Source organism: Numida meleagris, chromosome 8, assembly GCF_002078875.1.
Source record: "Numida meleagris isolate 19003 breed g44 Domestic line chromosome 8, NumMel1.0, whole genome shotgun sequence".
NCBI classification, from domain to species: Eukaryota; Metazoa; Chordata; class Aves; order Galliformes; family Numididae; genus Numida; species Numida meleagris.
In genome coordinates this window covers 9,484,554-9,498,728 of record NC_034416.1, presented here as the reverse complement: position 1 = coordinate 9,498,728, position 14,175 = coordinate 9,484,554, and the positions used below count along the sequence as shown (strand labels likewise).

General features: G+C 48.7%; 1 protein-coding gene across 4 annotated transcripts; it reads right to left on the bottom strand.

The window, feature by feature from the left end:
* LOC110403235 (non-histone chromosomal protein HMG-14A) lies at positions 3,688-12,887 on the bottom strand. Of its 4 annotated transcripts, none has more exons than XM_021406277.1 (7): positions 12,665-12,887; positions 11,881-11,915; positions 10,836-10,865; positions 10,375-10,404; positions 9,377-9,427; positions 5,740-5,883; positions 3,688-4,391 (listed from the first exon to the last, which is right to left on the bottom strand). In XM_021406277.1, exons 2-7 carry the CDS (start codon positions 11,893-11,895, stop codon positions 4,344-4,346), a joined length of 318 nt encoding a protein of 105 aa, XP_021261952.1. In that variant the 5' UTR covers positions 11,896-11,915; positions 12,665-12,887; the 3' UTR covers positions 3,688-4,343. The 4 variants fall into 4 exon arrangements, with proteins under 4 accessions (XP_021261952.1, XP_021261950.1, XP_021261951.1 ...); XM_021406275.1 differs by having other exon boundaries at positions 11,881-11,987; positions 12,665-12,877; XM_021406276.1 differs by lacking the exon at positions 12,665-12,887 and adding an exon at positions 12,129-12,150 and having other exon boundaries at positions 11,881-11,987.

Sequence of the window (14,175 nt, the reverse complement as noted above, 5' to 3'; positions counted from 1 at the left end):
GCTATTCCCCCCTCCCCATTTACAACACAAGGTCTTACTCCCACCTCCTGTTTTCTTTCTTCCAGGCACAAGGACCTCACTGTGATTTCCCCGTTCTGTTTGTGCCTCCTCCCTCCCTTTCCTCCCTCCGCGCCGTCCCAGCACATCGCTCACGATGGACACGAGGCAGAAGTCCAAAGGTGCCTCCTCTTCCTCCAAACCTCACTGCCCAGGTGCCCAGCAGTTTCCCTAAGCCTTTCGCTGCTTTCACGAAGCAACAAACACTTCCCCACGTTCTGCTGAGGCTCCTGTAAGAACAAGCACTACAGCGAGGAACGGGAGGTCTCAGTCCTTCATCCCACATTCAATATGCATGCTGAAGTAAGCTCAGCCCCACGCTGCACTCGGAGACTGCATCGTCAGTTACATCAGGGGGCATTTGTGCACCCAGCCTGGTAAGAACGGCGCAGTGTAGAGCCTTGCTTTGTCCAGTGATTGCTACTAAATGAAATCATTATGGAGAACCTCCCTAACAACACGATGGGTCCGAAGCGTGCGCACGATCCCTCCAGCTGGACGACAATGGGTTCGTTGTTCCCCGCCGTCTCACTGGGTGGAAGCACGCTATGTGTCTCTGCTGACAGCGCGATGTGACCCGGCACCGGTTCCCACCCAAGCTGCTTCGCTGCACCCAGAGCCCCGCGCTGTGTTCCAGCAGCCCTGGCCCTGGCCAGGCCCACACCCAACTCCGCAATGCCCTGTAGGGCTCCTGCTTACAGGTAACAGTGATGGCAGCGCCCACACACTGCTCGTTAAACCGGATGTAACGTTCAAACTACCTCCGTGTACAGAGTCTGTAAGTCATGACGAGCAGCAGCATTGCCACCCTTCAGCAGGTCTCACTGCAAGATGCAAGCTGATGGTTCTACGTGTGTGCCTTGCCCAAAACAGGCATCTTACCCCACCTGAAATCTCCTCCCCTCGCTGGGAATGCCACTGTGCCGCCACAGAACCATCGCTGTCTTTAGATTCGTGAAGCTGTTTGTCACAGCACATCTTGTCAAGTCTGGAATTGTTATCATTAGTAATGATAATCAAACGCCCACAGTCGATTCTGCCTGCTTAGCCATTCTAAGAACCTTCCGTAGTCAGAATTAGAATAGGAAACTTGTTTCTTGTGCCCGGAGCAATGCCAGTGGAGAGCCAAGGAGCTCGGCGAAGGGCTTCCCCATGCATTCCAGCTGAGCCTGGCATCAGGGACACCCAAACTGACTGGTCGTGAAACATTCTCCCACTGAAACCTCCACTTTTTGGTCAGCCACAAAGCGGAGCTACCTTTGATGCAGTGTCCAGACATCAGGAGTACCAGATGAGGAGGGCTTGGCAGAAGGCAGGCCATCTACTTCATTGTGCAACTCACTCAATATCCCATTGCTCGGAGAAGTTGTGAACTTGAGCAAGGAGTTTTGTCTGAAAAGTTCTTAAGCAATTTTCTGAAGTTATTGGAAACAGGACTCTGGTTGTAACAATAGTTATAGAATTAAGAAAACTCTCACCCTGGCACTGAGAGAGGAGCTAAACAAAACCAAACACTCAATTGTATGTCTCTGTGTAACAACCTCCGCATTCAAACGGAGAAGCGTGACCTGACATACAGAATGACCTCAATTAGCGGTGACGGGCTGATTATACTCCGGCATACGGAGGAGGCCTTTGCTAGGAAGAAAATATCAACCATACTCGTACTGCCGGCTACTATTTAAACAACAGTGCCCCAGATGCTAAGGGAGAATGGAATTTCCAAATGAGATTTGGAGAAAGAGCTCACCTTCCTGCTAACACCAGATGTGCTGCTTTAAGCTCCTGCAGAGCAACCACTGGAAGCTGGGGGTATCGCTGCAGGTATCGTGTGCTTCACTGCAATATGCATTTTATCCTTAAAGCTGGGCAGGCCCACTGGTATTTCTCACCAACTTCAAGCAGCATTTGGTCAGGCCCTAAAAACTATTGCATCGTGCGTCCAAAACAAACCTCCACGCTCGTTAGCCATCTTTTACTGCTCACAAGAAAGGTACATTCAGTAGTTTGCATGTGCAAAAGTGTGGGGATAACGTCTGCATTATCACTGGATCCCTTCAAACTAAAACATGCGGAGTCTCCTGGTATTACTAAGTCACCACGAGCTTTCACACACCGACAGATGCATCCCACAGAAAATCCTAGGAGGGAAAAGTATCACCTGAACTTGTGTACCAGCCCAGCTGCCCAGTTTTATCACATTCATGGCAGAAGCTCAGAAAGATGCCCTCGACACACACACAAATTCCCAGCACCTCCGCAATCCCATCCGTGGACAGCAAGCACCGATGCTCACCTTCATTCCGTTCCCCTTTACGCACGTCCCCATCCGCTGGGTGTAAGCCAGCCACATCCCAGCACACTTCTCTCACACTTCCAGCTTCTCTCCACCAGCGCTCACTGCAGGGCACTACTGAGGACGCCTGCAAACCTCTGGCTCTGGGTTGTGCCGATGAAGGGAGCACACGGCCAGGGAAAAAGCTCCTCGCTCCTCCCTCACCGTTACTGCGAGGAAGCTGCAGCTCAGTTGAGCCCGGCTGCTTTTACAGAGCACATCTGTGGAATGAAAGGTGGCACAGCAGGAATAAAAATCACCCGGCTTTAGGCCTTGGAAGTTAAATCCCCACTAAACACCACCAAGTAGCCAGTGCCCTGGGGTTCTGCTCAGGGAACAGCCATTTACTGCAAGGCACTGCACTGAGACACAGAGTTGGATTGTGGATAGGAGATAGACTGTGCAGGCTCCTGGAATTTCACGTCTGAGCTGCAAAACAATCTTATGCAAAAAAAAAAAAAAACACAGAAGCTTTCTGCATTGCAGACATTTTTCTTCCTATCAAATACATGATGAATTTGGTCATCAGTGTGAAGAGACTATAAAGAAGGAGGCTTTGAGAGGAAAATTTGAAGTGCCCTTGAAAAAAGATTGCATAGAATATAGTTGTAGCAACAGAAATAAGACTAGGTAAAACAAGCATTAAAGCCCAGTGCACATCTGCCTCATCTAGCAGGAATGCCCAGAACAGGCTTGCATTCATGGAAACCACTCTCTGGATAGACACACATGATCATGCTAGGGGAAGCTAACTGAGTCCAAATAAACACTCCCTAAGCAGAACATCGTAGAGGAAGCTATAAATGAAAGGGAGGTGAGTATGGCCTTGCACTGGTACTATGAACATTTCAGCATCATAACAGAAAACTGCTTTACGCTACTAAAAGTGTGCTGTCAGCACGGCTACCTCCAAGCTCACCCGCTGTTTCTAAGAGGCAAGGCCCCTCTTCTCAATCATCATCAATTAATAGGCACTGAAACCTAAAGGAGACAACACCCACCAGTTTCTAACACCAGCAGTGCTCAAGACACACCGGGCAACACCAAGTGTCTCAGCTCCACTCGAGGAAGCAAGAGTTTAGAACGTAAGCTTCCATGTGAAAACACTTGGGGAAGCGGCCTAGCGGTGCGAGGCAGCGCGGCCCCTGTGACAACACCTGTTCCCATCTCGACTGCACGCAGTGGGTTTTGTTGCCACAAAGCAGAGGCCAGGTCCCAGCTGCACAGGTCCCTTGGGCCCGGAGCCCTGTGGGCGCGTCCCAGCGCGTCTGCAGCACAAGCAACGAACCACAGGCAGCTTTTGAGGAGTCTTTTTTATTAAGATAAATCCAGCAAAATTCCTAACAGTGGGTACATACAACCAACCTGCCCTTTTAAAAGAAACGTTTGTATTTCATTTAAAAACATGATTACACTTTTTTTTTTTATTTATTTATTTTTCAAAACCGACAAAATAAAATTACATTTGGGAAAACAACAGATTTCCAGCTCTTAGGTTTTTTTTTTTTTTTCATGAAAATAGCTCACCTTCTTTATAAAAGCAACCCACAGAACCACTGGAATGTTTAACACGGTTATTTGTTTTGAGACCTCCCCACTTTAAGAAACCATACAACACATACAAGGGTAAAATTAAAATCTGAAGTCTGTAAGCATGACTTACACAAAAAGGGACACACTGACAGAAGTCAAAAGCTACCACCACTTATTCTTTCCATGTACCATACAAACTATTACAATCACAAAATTTAAAAACAATGATTTTTTTTTTGTTTTGTTTTGTTTGTTAGGGATTTAATTCCCAAGTAACCGAGATGAAGATGTTCCATAATTAAATTCATGCTAAAAAAACCTGCATTTATAAAATAGTTGATAAAAATATTCCTCTCTGTTAACAATACAGCATGGAGGTACGGATACCAAATGATGGAGATATAGGGCAGGGTTAACATTACTCGGACTTGGCTTCCTTATCATCAGATGCTTCAGCAGCTGGTGCCTATAAAAGTGTTTGGGAAGAATAGAAATATTATTTGTAATGCTAATTGGATTCCATTCTAACAAGCATCAAAGAGAGACTAGTTTGTTAGCACGCACACGGACAACATTTTGTGTAGTAAACAGGAAAGCACAGCTACTCCCAAAAATATCAACACAACAACACGTTGGCTGATAATTCTAAAAATTAAAACGCGGAAGAGTATTATTTGGGGATCGAGTTAATATCAGAATGTTTAGTGAATCCAAAGAGACAGAGATTGGAAACATATTTTAGATAAGGATCAATCACGTGCTCGGGGAAGTTCAGGTCCCCATCTCCCTAAGTCACAAGGAAGTGTAAGAATTACACAGGAAGCTGCAATACTTGTGCACTGTCCAAACTGCAGGGAAGCTGATCTCACCTGTTTTCTATCACAATGTCTGCTATTAGTTTCTAAGTCAACACATCAAAATTGCAAAGCTCCTGTCAATGATCCTTTGAAGTACAATAGCGCGATATTAATTTTTAGCAGACACGCTTGTGAACTGGTTTTTAGAACGGAAGAATGAATGACCTGTTAACTGTGTAACGATACTCAGCACATGAAGAGAGAGCGCTGTAAGTCAAAAGCACTGGAGCAACACAACAGGCTGGTCTATGCCTACAGGGATAAAAGGAGCCTGCAGCAAATGTTGCACTTCTATCGGCAACAGAAGTGCTAGGAAAAGGCCATCAGGAGCAGACTGAAGCTTGTAGCTAGTCCTAGCAAATGGCAGCTCCTACGGAAGTAGCTGATACAATAAGAACCTGTAAGGAAGAGGCTTGCAGATCAAGAGACAAGACCAAGAACCTATAAGAAAGAGGCTTGCAGATCAAGAGACAAGACCAAGTTTGTTTTGCAGAACTCTTGTTGAACTGTTCTGATGCGAAGAATTGTTTTAAAGAATTGTGTAAAAACTTAAAACCAGATTTCTGGCACAGTACAACCCGTGCTGAGCAGAAGAGGCAATCCAGCAGTCCAGAGAGGATATGCAAAGTCAGCTCAGGGTTGGACAGCCATCTTTCTGAGTTCTATTGTTCCCCAGATATTCTGCATTGCTCTTGTGCCAACACAGAGAGGGACACTACAATAGCACAGACCACCTGTGGAAGGGCTCTACCACATAGCAGGAAAGAGTTTGAAGGAGAATGCTATTCTTTCAGGCTCTCCCTGGGAGTCGCCCTGCGCAGACACTGCAGCTGGTGTGTCTTAGCAGGACAGCAGTGAACACACCACCTTCCGACAAGGAGGCCCCAATCATTAGTTCCAGCAGATGCATTACCAATACATCTGTGTTTATTCCCATGTTTACTGTAGCTAAGGTACCTCATTAGTTTTGGTATCTCCATTTTCAGAGTGGTTTTCTTCTTTTGCATCCTCTTGTTTAGTTTCATCTTTGCCTTTGGCTCCTTTCTTCCCTTTTGTTGCTGCCTTTTTGTCCTCCTTTTTATCGTTTGCTGCCTTTTCTTTCTGTTAAGAAAAGAAACTGTGATATGGTAAATGCTAATTTCCAACTCGTACGCCTTCAGTCGCACGTTCCCAACTCTGAAACTGTCCACACAACCCACTGCTACGCGCAGAACTTCCTACTGACAAAGATGAGGTGAAAGTTTCTATGGAGAAGTGTTTTCCTTCTATTCTGCCCCAAACGTGCTACTGGGAAGTGCATAATATAAAAGCAATCACAGCTGGGGTTAAAAGAATTCCTATTTTAAACAGGCATTCAATTAAATTAGCTAAAAAATGCTGGAGTTGAACTGGCCTGTATTTCTGCTGTGCTGCTGAAAGGCATACCAAAGAACAAAAAGAACATGTGCAACTAGTGGAAATACCAGAATACTTCAGATGTGCTATTGAGGCCTATTTAGAAAACTGTAACAAAGCTGTAGTCAAAGGACTTTCCCCCTTGTCTGCCCAAAATATTCCTTACTAGAATAAACCATTTGTGCGATACGCAAGCTGGGGGCCCAACAGCATCACTTCAATAACAACTGGAACTTTGCAGTTATTATTTAACCACAGTTTCTTGTATGGCTGATCAGACTAAGTCAAAACAAAGTTCGATGCCACAACTTCTGTAGTAACAGTTTTCTATATGGCAAGGTCAGACCCTGACCCTAACCCAGAAACAAGCAAGGTTTCTCACTGGTTTCACTTCCAAGGATCTGCCTCTTGCTGCCAATAAGAAACCAGCAAACCAGAAACCAGCAAAGAATCTAAGCAAATCGTGCTTGATTAACATGGCTCCAACAAAAGAACAATAAATATCTCCAAAACTACTACCCAAAGGTAAGTGAAACTAGACAGATCATCCACGAATATATACATTTATCTATTCAGAAGATGCGGTTGTCTTAGTGTCTAAAAGTTCCAAAAAGTATACACGCTTTTTTCAACCCCTAGCTTATTAGCCCACAAAATTTATTCACATTAGAAATGAGTTGCTCGCTAAGGTCCAACACAGACACAGAGTGGTAAGGACCAAAGTCACCTGATTATTCAACAATGCCAATGATAAAAAACTCACCAAATTAAAACCAAGTCCTGTAATAATGCAGAAAGCTCAGGCAGGAGGTTAGCGGCACCAATCAGGTGTGAGGCTTTTTCCTCTCTATCCTCCCACTCCCCAGCCTGACCTTCCAGAGGGATTTCAGCCCGCCTGGAAAACTCCACCACAGTGTGCCATTAGGAGTCTCCTTCCCCCAGGTTATGCCCACTCTCCAGAAGCTTCTCCTCCATTCTAGGGACTGACTTATGAGGGATACAGTGGCTCTTTCCAAGAGCGAAGGAACAGAGTCATCAAACAGAGGAGGAAGGAGAGCCATCTGCCTCCACTCACCCTCTCCCTTCCATTGGCTGAGCGCTGCTTACACTTTCAAGAGGCAGAGTGGAAGAAGGAAAAGGCTAAGAAAAATAATCATCAGAATAATACCAGCACCTAACTATTCTGGAAGTGTTTGGCAGTGTTAAGGTTTGGAATTGCAATGCTACTGCGATACTGGTTTGTTCTCTTGTCACTTGAACAAACATCTGGAGCCCTCAGAAGCACACAGAAGCAGCCTATTGTGAAGGGCTCCTCTAGCAGCACCAGCATCTCCAGGCTCAGGAGCACAAATGTGTTAGTCACTTGCTCTGCAGACTACTCTCTGTTGGTAAAGCCTCTCTTAAAACAAGACCTGAGAAGAATCCAAAGAAACTGGTTTCCAGGATTGGACTGAATGGAGGGAAAGTGTCTTGCAGCATTCAGTTGTGATGGGGGAACCTGGGATCCTGTAAAACTCTTACTACAACCTCTTTTGCATAGATATTGGTCCTGTATTAGACAGCTTTAGAGAGCCAAAAATGCTGCTCAGGTATCCTAGATTCAAACCAGCACCTTAAATGCAAGACGAACAACGCCACTGCCCTGGGTGCAGGGCAGCTCCCAGCAGAACCCAATAGTACACAGCCTGAGAGAAACTGCACCATACAGCTTGTGCAGCATGGGACTGGAGTAAGCTCTAACAGTCACTTACAGTCCTTAACTTTCAAATGCTTAGCTCTGCAACTCTAAAATTCTGTTAACACAGCTTTTGCATATAAATCTTTAGATGTTTCCATAAAGATAAAAAAAAAGCAAACCTAAAAAAAAAACCCAAGAACTCACTACACACACCATATGCAATTGCACTGCCCTCTGCACGAGCAATCAGCAGAAGCTGAGCCCAGCACCTGTACATCCCAGCTCTCTTGCCACTGGGGCTGCAGGAGCAATGTGGGCTAAAGGGGAGCAGCCACTAGAGGGAGGTGCGGTGCAGCACGCCAGCGGCTCACACCGCAGGAATGCCGAGCAGCAGGGCTCCTCGCTTCCCCCGCCGCTTTGGAACGGGATCTAGAAGTCCAGGCTGCACGACCAAGATGCAGATGTGAGAAACTTGCTCTGGATACCACTGTGATTACAGAACGGAGATGGGGGATCCCCAGAACAGCACGTGGGGTTCTCTTTCGTGTCCTCTCCTCGTGACATCTTTGCTGCTCCACACAGCAGAACTTGAGTAGTTCCTTCCATCACCTGGAAGCCCATGATGCCACATGCGATTGCAAGGGCTTTTAAATGTATAGAAAAGGGCTCCTGGTTCTCAGCCCATCACCCCCTCCCGTAACTAAAACTCTCACACCAGCGCTTTGCCTACACAGCCACCCAACACCATCAGGGAGAATGTTTGATGGAAACAGACTAAGAAGAAGAATATTGGTTTTGTTTTCCCTGTAGCAAATGCCTAATGCAATCTGAGTATTTACAGACAGATCTGAAATAACGGGACTGCAAACCGTGACCACTGGGAAAGCGTGGCAGAAAGGAAGGATAAAGAAATACCTCACAGATCACAGAAACCACCCCCTTTATGTTTCAAGTTGTTGCTCCAAAGCACAAAGAAAATTTAAATATTTCTTGTTTAACTGTATTGTCAGATAAGCCAGCGTTTTTGACATTTCAGAAAATATCCAGCTTAAGGAAATGAGTATGTAGATCTTTATCTCCAGTGATTAAAATTTGATAAGCTGATAAATGAAAGGAGTGCTTCTGAATGAAAACACAGTAAGAAACTGCAATTAAAAGCATGATTTTCAATGCCTTCTCTAATTGAATCTCTGTTCTCTATTGAAATCAATACAATTTCCTAACAATACATGGTAAGAAACTACAGAATGGCCTTGCAAGACAGCAGTAAAGCCTCACCACAACTGATCTAAAATCTGATCAGTTCACCACATTCCTTCAGGAGAATTTGGATAAATTAATTGTATATCTTTCACACTGTTTTAACCACAAGATTCAATCTTAAATCTTTAAAGAAAATTATGAAAAAAAAAAGATCCCTCGTGGATGTTGTGGGTTGTTTTTTTGTTTTTTTTTTTTCCTCTATGAGTACCTTGAAAAATAAAAGCGTTAACTCCAGTTCAGGATACCTTGAACACTTACCTTAGGTGCTGCCTTTTTGGGCTTTGGCTCCGGTTTAGGCGGAGCAGGTTTCTGTACAAAACACATATAAGAAACAGTCAGATGAACCCTACACAAGTTTTAGCATTTATGTTGGTAACTTTTGAAAACTATTCAAACAAAAGATATTTTAGGTTGACAGCTTCTTTCAGTAGTAATAAGGTATAAATGTCAGAGATGCGTCAGTATATTTTGTTGTTCAAACTCGCATTTCCTCATATATCTTACAGTGGCTATGGCACAGATGCTGACTAGCAGTAATAAGTGGATCATTACTATGTCTGAGCGTTACTGTCTGCTGTGAAGGAAAGCATCTGTCAAAAATGAAATGTATTAACATTTGGACATAACTCTAGAAGTCAACACACATCTTAGCTTTCACTGAAATGAAGTACTTCCTTTTTTAAATAGCAACTGTCATCCACTTGGCATATCCAAGACTGCTTTTTAAGGGTTGGGCGCACCAGGTCTGCATGAAAGGATGCCAAGAGCCTGTGTAAGACTGACTTTGGACTGAGCCCTACCACTCGACACGAGATTTACACCCTCTAGGTCTCAGCTTACCCAACACTTGGGCGCTGAAAATCAATGGGCAAATTACAAGCTTAAGGAAAGCATGGGTAATTTAAAGAGCTGTGGGCAGGTATCTGTAGCAAGGAGACCTACGGACACCACGTTTGTCTTAAAATCAATAGTCCTTGAGTCTGGATACCTAACTCATGTGTCCAGACGTATGTTCGCTAGCACAGATGAATGAAATGACTCGCACAACTCATGTGAGATGTCTAAAAGTGAGCCCTGTAACATGTTGCTGCTCAAAACTTGGACACATAAAGTAGGAATTTTACTCTTAAATACTTTTATACTCTTAATTTTGCCTCTAACAATAACAGCAGGAAAAAATAGTCTCTCTATCTGTGTCCCCCAGAACCTAACATCCCATGAGATGTAATATGAAGAGATTAAAGAGGGATACTCACAGCAGATAGTCTGGCCGACCTTCTCTTTGGCTGCATAAAGAAAGATGTGTCACTACAGCTCAGTGAGCGCAGAGCAGTGCCTTCCCAGCACCAGCACAGCATGCCACACGACCCCTACACACCCCAGAATTTAGGAACCGCCGGACACGGGGGTGACGGCTTGTTCAGTGCTTCTCCCCTACGCAAGCACCCTTGTGCCTTACTGAGGCGCTAGGTGACCACGTCCCCTCACTGCCCTGAAGGCCGTGTCTGAGCTGTAAGGGCACGCAGGCCCGAGGGCTTGGGCTCTGGCACGGCCAATGTCCAGAGCGGCCTCCACGGGACTCAGAGAGGGCGGGTGGTCGCCGGGGGGGTCCTGCGGCGAGAGGTTGAGGGCTCACACCCGTAAAGGGGAACCCGGGATTTAACCCGCAACCCCACAGAAGTCCCGTGCAGAAGGGTACTGAGGAAGGAAATCCTACCTCCTCCTTCGCCTCGCCTTCAGCTGGAGCCTGCAAGAGAAGCGAGAGGGGCGGTGAGCGGCAACGCGGCCTCACGAACCCATACCCCCGCGGGGTCCCCGGGGCCGCCCGGCGGACTACAGCTCCCAGCGCGCCCCGCGGCCGCCGAGCTCCTACGTCACCACGCCGCGGCGTCGCCGCGTTTAAAAAGTTCCCGCCAAATCCGCGGCCACAACAAGGTCGCCGCCGGCCCCGCGCAAGGACAATGCTCCGCGCGCGCCCCGCTCCCCCGCGGCTCTGCGCCGCGCCCCGCCGCGCGGGAACCCCATCCGCCCGCGGGGAGCCGCCGACAGCGCGCGGCCGCCCGCACCGCCCGGGGAGCGCGGGGCTCGCGGGGAGCCCGAGGGAGGGGCGGGCGGTGAGGGTCCCCCGGGGCCGGGCGGGGGCTGGGGCGGAGGGATCCCGGCGGCGCGGGCCCGGGGAAAGTTGTTAATGATGGTGGCGGCTCCTTCCTCGCTTCCCTTCAAGGACAGTTTCAAACTCTGCGCCGCCTAATGGCTCCGATTTACCATTGCACAACCATCTGGTATGACAAGAAGTGGGAGAGGAAAAAAAAAAAAAAAAAAAAAAAAAAAAAAGGAGAACAAAGGCAAACGGCGGAGAAAGGGGCACCGTCCGCGGCCCAGCGCCGCCGGGATACGGCCCGACCCGCGCCCCGATGCCGCCGGCGCTGCCCAGGGCTGGCGCGGGGCGGTGGGCGCCCGGCGGAGCGGCGCGGCGCGGCCCAGGCGCGGCGGCACCATGGAGGCGGCGGGAGCAGCATGGAGACGGCCGCGCTGCGCCCGGCGGCGGCCCGAAGTGAACTCGCAGCTCCGCGCCGCCCGGCCCCGGCCCTTCGCGAGCGGCCGCGCCGCTGGACGGGCACCAAAAAATGGAAAACGCCGAAACTCTGCGTGCACACACATACACATACACACGTATACACACACACACACACACACGGCGAATCGGTGCTGTTTGTGCACAAACGGCCGTAATCCTCCCGCCCCCGTTCTGCCCCACTTACCTTTCTTTTGGGCATAGTTGCACCTTAATAGTTGACTGCAAAATAGAGAGATCGGGAGAGGTGTAAAAAATATAAAGGGAACCGCCGAGAAACTGTTTTCGAGCGTCCTGCGGGATTGCCAAAAAAAAAAAAAAAGAAGGAAAAAAGAAAAAAAAAGAGATGTCGACGGGACCAAGAGTTAATTGCAGCAGAAACTGAACAAAAAAAAAATCCCCCCCTCTTTATTGCAAACAGTAAAATACACCAACACGCAACCAAACTGCATGAATGGGGAGCGCGAGATGGGCCCAGCCGCAGAGTGACGGCCGCCGCAGCCAATGGGCGCGCGGGAAGCGGCGCGGGGGGCGGGGCGAGGGCGGGGGGCGCGGCCGAGGCCGTAGCGCGAGAGACGCTCGCACACGGAGGGCTGGCGGCGGCCTTACGCTGTCTGCGCAGCAGAGCGGCCTAACGCGCGCGGTGAATACGGCGCGGCGCCGCCGGAGGCCCCGGCGCGGCCCGTGGAGGGCGGGAGGCGTAGGTGCGAGGCGGCCCCTCGTCATCGCCGCCCTCGGAGCGGCTCCGCGCGTCGCGGTGCTGCCCCGGCGGCCGCCGAGCCCCCCCCTCCCCCTCCCGTCTCCTCCTTCCCCGCGTCCCCCCAGAGGCTGGGAAAGAAACTTCCCCAAAGTTAGCGCAGGCCGCAGGACGACAACATGGCGGCCGCTCCGTCCCTCGCGGGGCCGCCATGGCGCGGGGCGCTCCCGCCTCGGGCCCGGGGGGGCGGCGCCCGGGGCCGTGGGAGCGGTACCTGTGGAAGGGGCTTCGGGGCGGCCCCGCGAGCCGCTGCCTTTGTCCGCGGGGAGCAGAGGTTGGGGCGCGGAGCTCCGTGAGGCGTTGGTGTCAGCGGGCAGGAAGGTGCCGGGCAGGGGGCAGGAGGAGGCGGCACGGAGGTGTGCAGCCGCGCGGCCCGAGCGCCTCCGGGACGGGCAGCGGCGGGCGGGGGCTGTCGGTCCCGGCTCCGGCTGGAAGGCGCCGTGCGCTCGGCTGCGTCTCACCCCAGTGGCTCGAGGTGTTGTTTGGAGCGGGGCGTTGGGGTGAGGTAGACCCTGTGCGGAGGACCCAGGCAAAATTTGTGCTTCGTTCTGTCCTAACTACGCGTAGTTCCAGCAGGGTTTGTGGCACCTGTTTTGTCTGTCTCTGAGAGATGTGCAGGGCATACACGCGCTGGAGCCGCTGCTCTGAGGCATGGCCTTAATCCCGGCAAAAGGCAGTTGAATCTCTTCCTAAAAACCCACAGTAAGACACATTCCGCAGTCTGCCAAGAGTGTTTCGGCACTCAGCTGTCCGTGCAACTACACAGTTTTCCCTGGCATCTGAACTGGCTGTGAATCAACTAAAGCTTCTCTGCCCAACACCTAGCTTATATAAGAGCAATCTGCAACTTCCAGTAACATTTTAGATCATCATATCACATAATATTATCATGTCCTTTGTTGAAGCTTGATTTTTCTAGCAAATTCTCATATGTGTTACGTTACCATACTTCATATTTTCTATACCTTTTATCATTAGGCTGCTCTGGAGTCTTTTCAGCCTTGCATTCTGCCTTACATCTACATCAGGTTAATTAGATAAGCTATCTCAGTATGGAGTTTGCCAACTTTGCAGTGGCATCGCCACATTGGTTCGGATTCTTTTTCTGATCCCCTGTAATCCCCAGATCCCTTTCGGCGATGCTGTTATCTGAACAGCTGCTCCCCATGTTCTTTACAAATTCGTAATGACTTTCTGATTTGTCACTTTTTAAATTACCTAATTCTCAAAGTATGTACATGTCAATAGTTTATTATCTTCCCAAAACCTTGGAATTACTCTGAACAGTTTTCCATTCACAAGTTCACCTTTCTTCTCCTTCCTCCAGTCAATCAATGGAGAGCCCGCAAATTCCACAGTATTTTTGTAGATACACACCAATTATTTCAAAAGTTCTCTGGCTGGCCTCCGAAATAATTTGGAGTGTGTTTTCCAGGCACCACCAACCTCGTAACCAAATTCAGTGTAGTGTGTTCTTTCCTGCTGCTACTTGTTGCTGTCACCTCCCTAAAACGTTTGGTTCAGTAACCGGTTACAAGGCAGATTTGAAGGCTGAAGAAACTAAGACACTGGTTTTTTTGTGTGTGTGTGTGCCTGCCTTTTCTGTCAGCAGTGAACAATATTTTCACTTGTTTTGCTTTTACTTCCAGTGCGTATAGATACAGCATGTTCCTATATCCTTCTCTGGCACTAATTTTGGGCCTTTCCCTCTCATTTAGTTCCTGC

Excerpts from the sequence above, each read along its gene's own strand:
- LOC110403235 (XM_021406277.1), bottom strand. Across the intron at positions 9,428-10,374 it reads GGTCGGCCAGACTATCTGCT|AAACCTGCTCCGCCTAAACC; the intron begins GTGAGTATCCCT and ends TGTTTTGTACAG. Across the intron at positions 4,392-5,739 it reads GAGATACCAAAACTAATGAG|GCACCAGCTGCTGAAGCATC; the intron begins GTACCTTAGCTA and ends ACACTTTTATAG.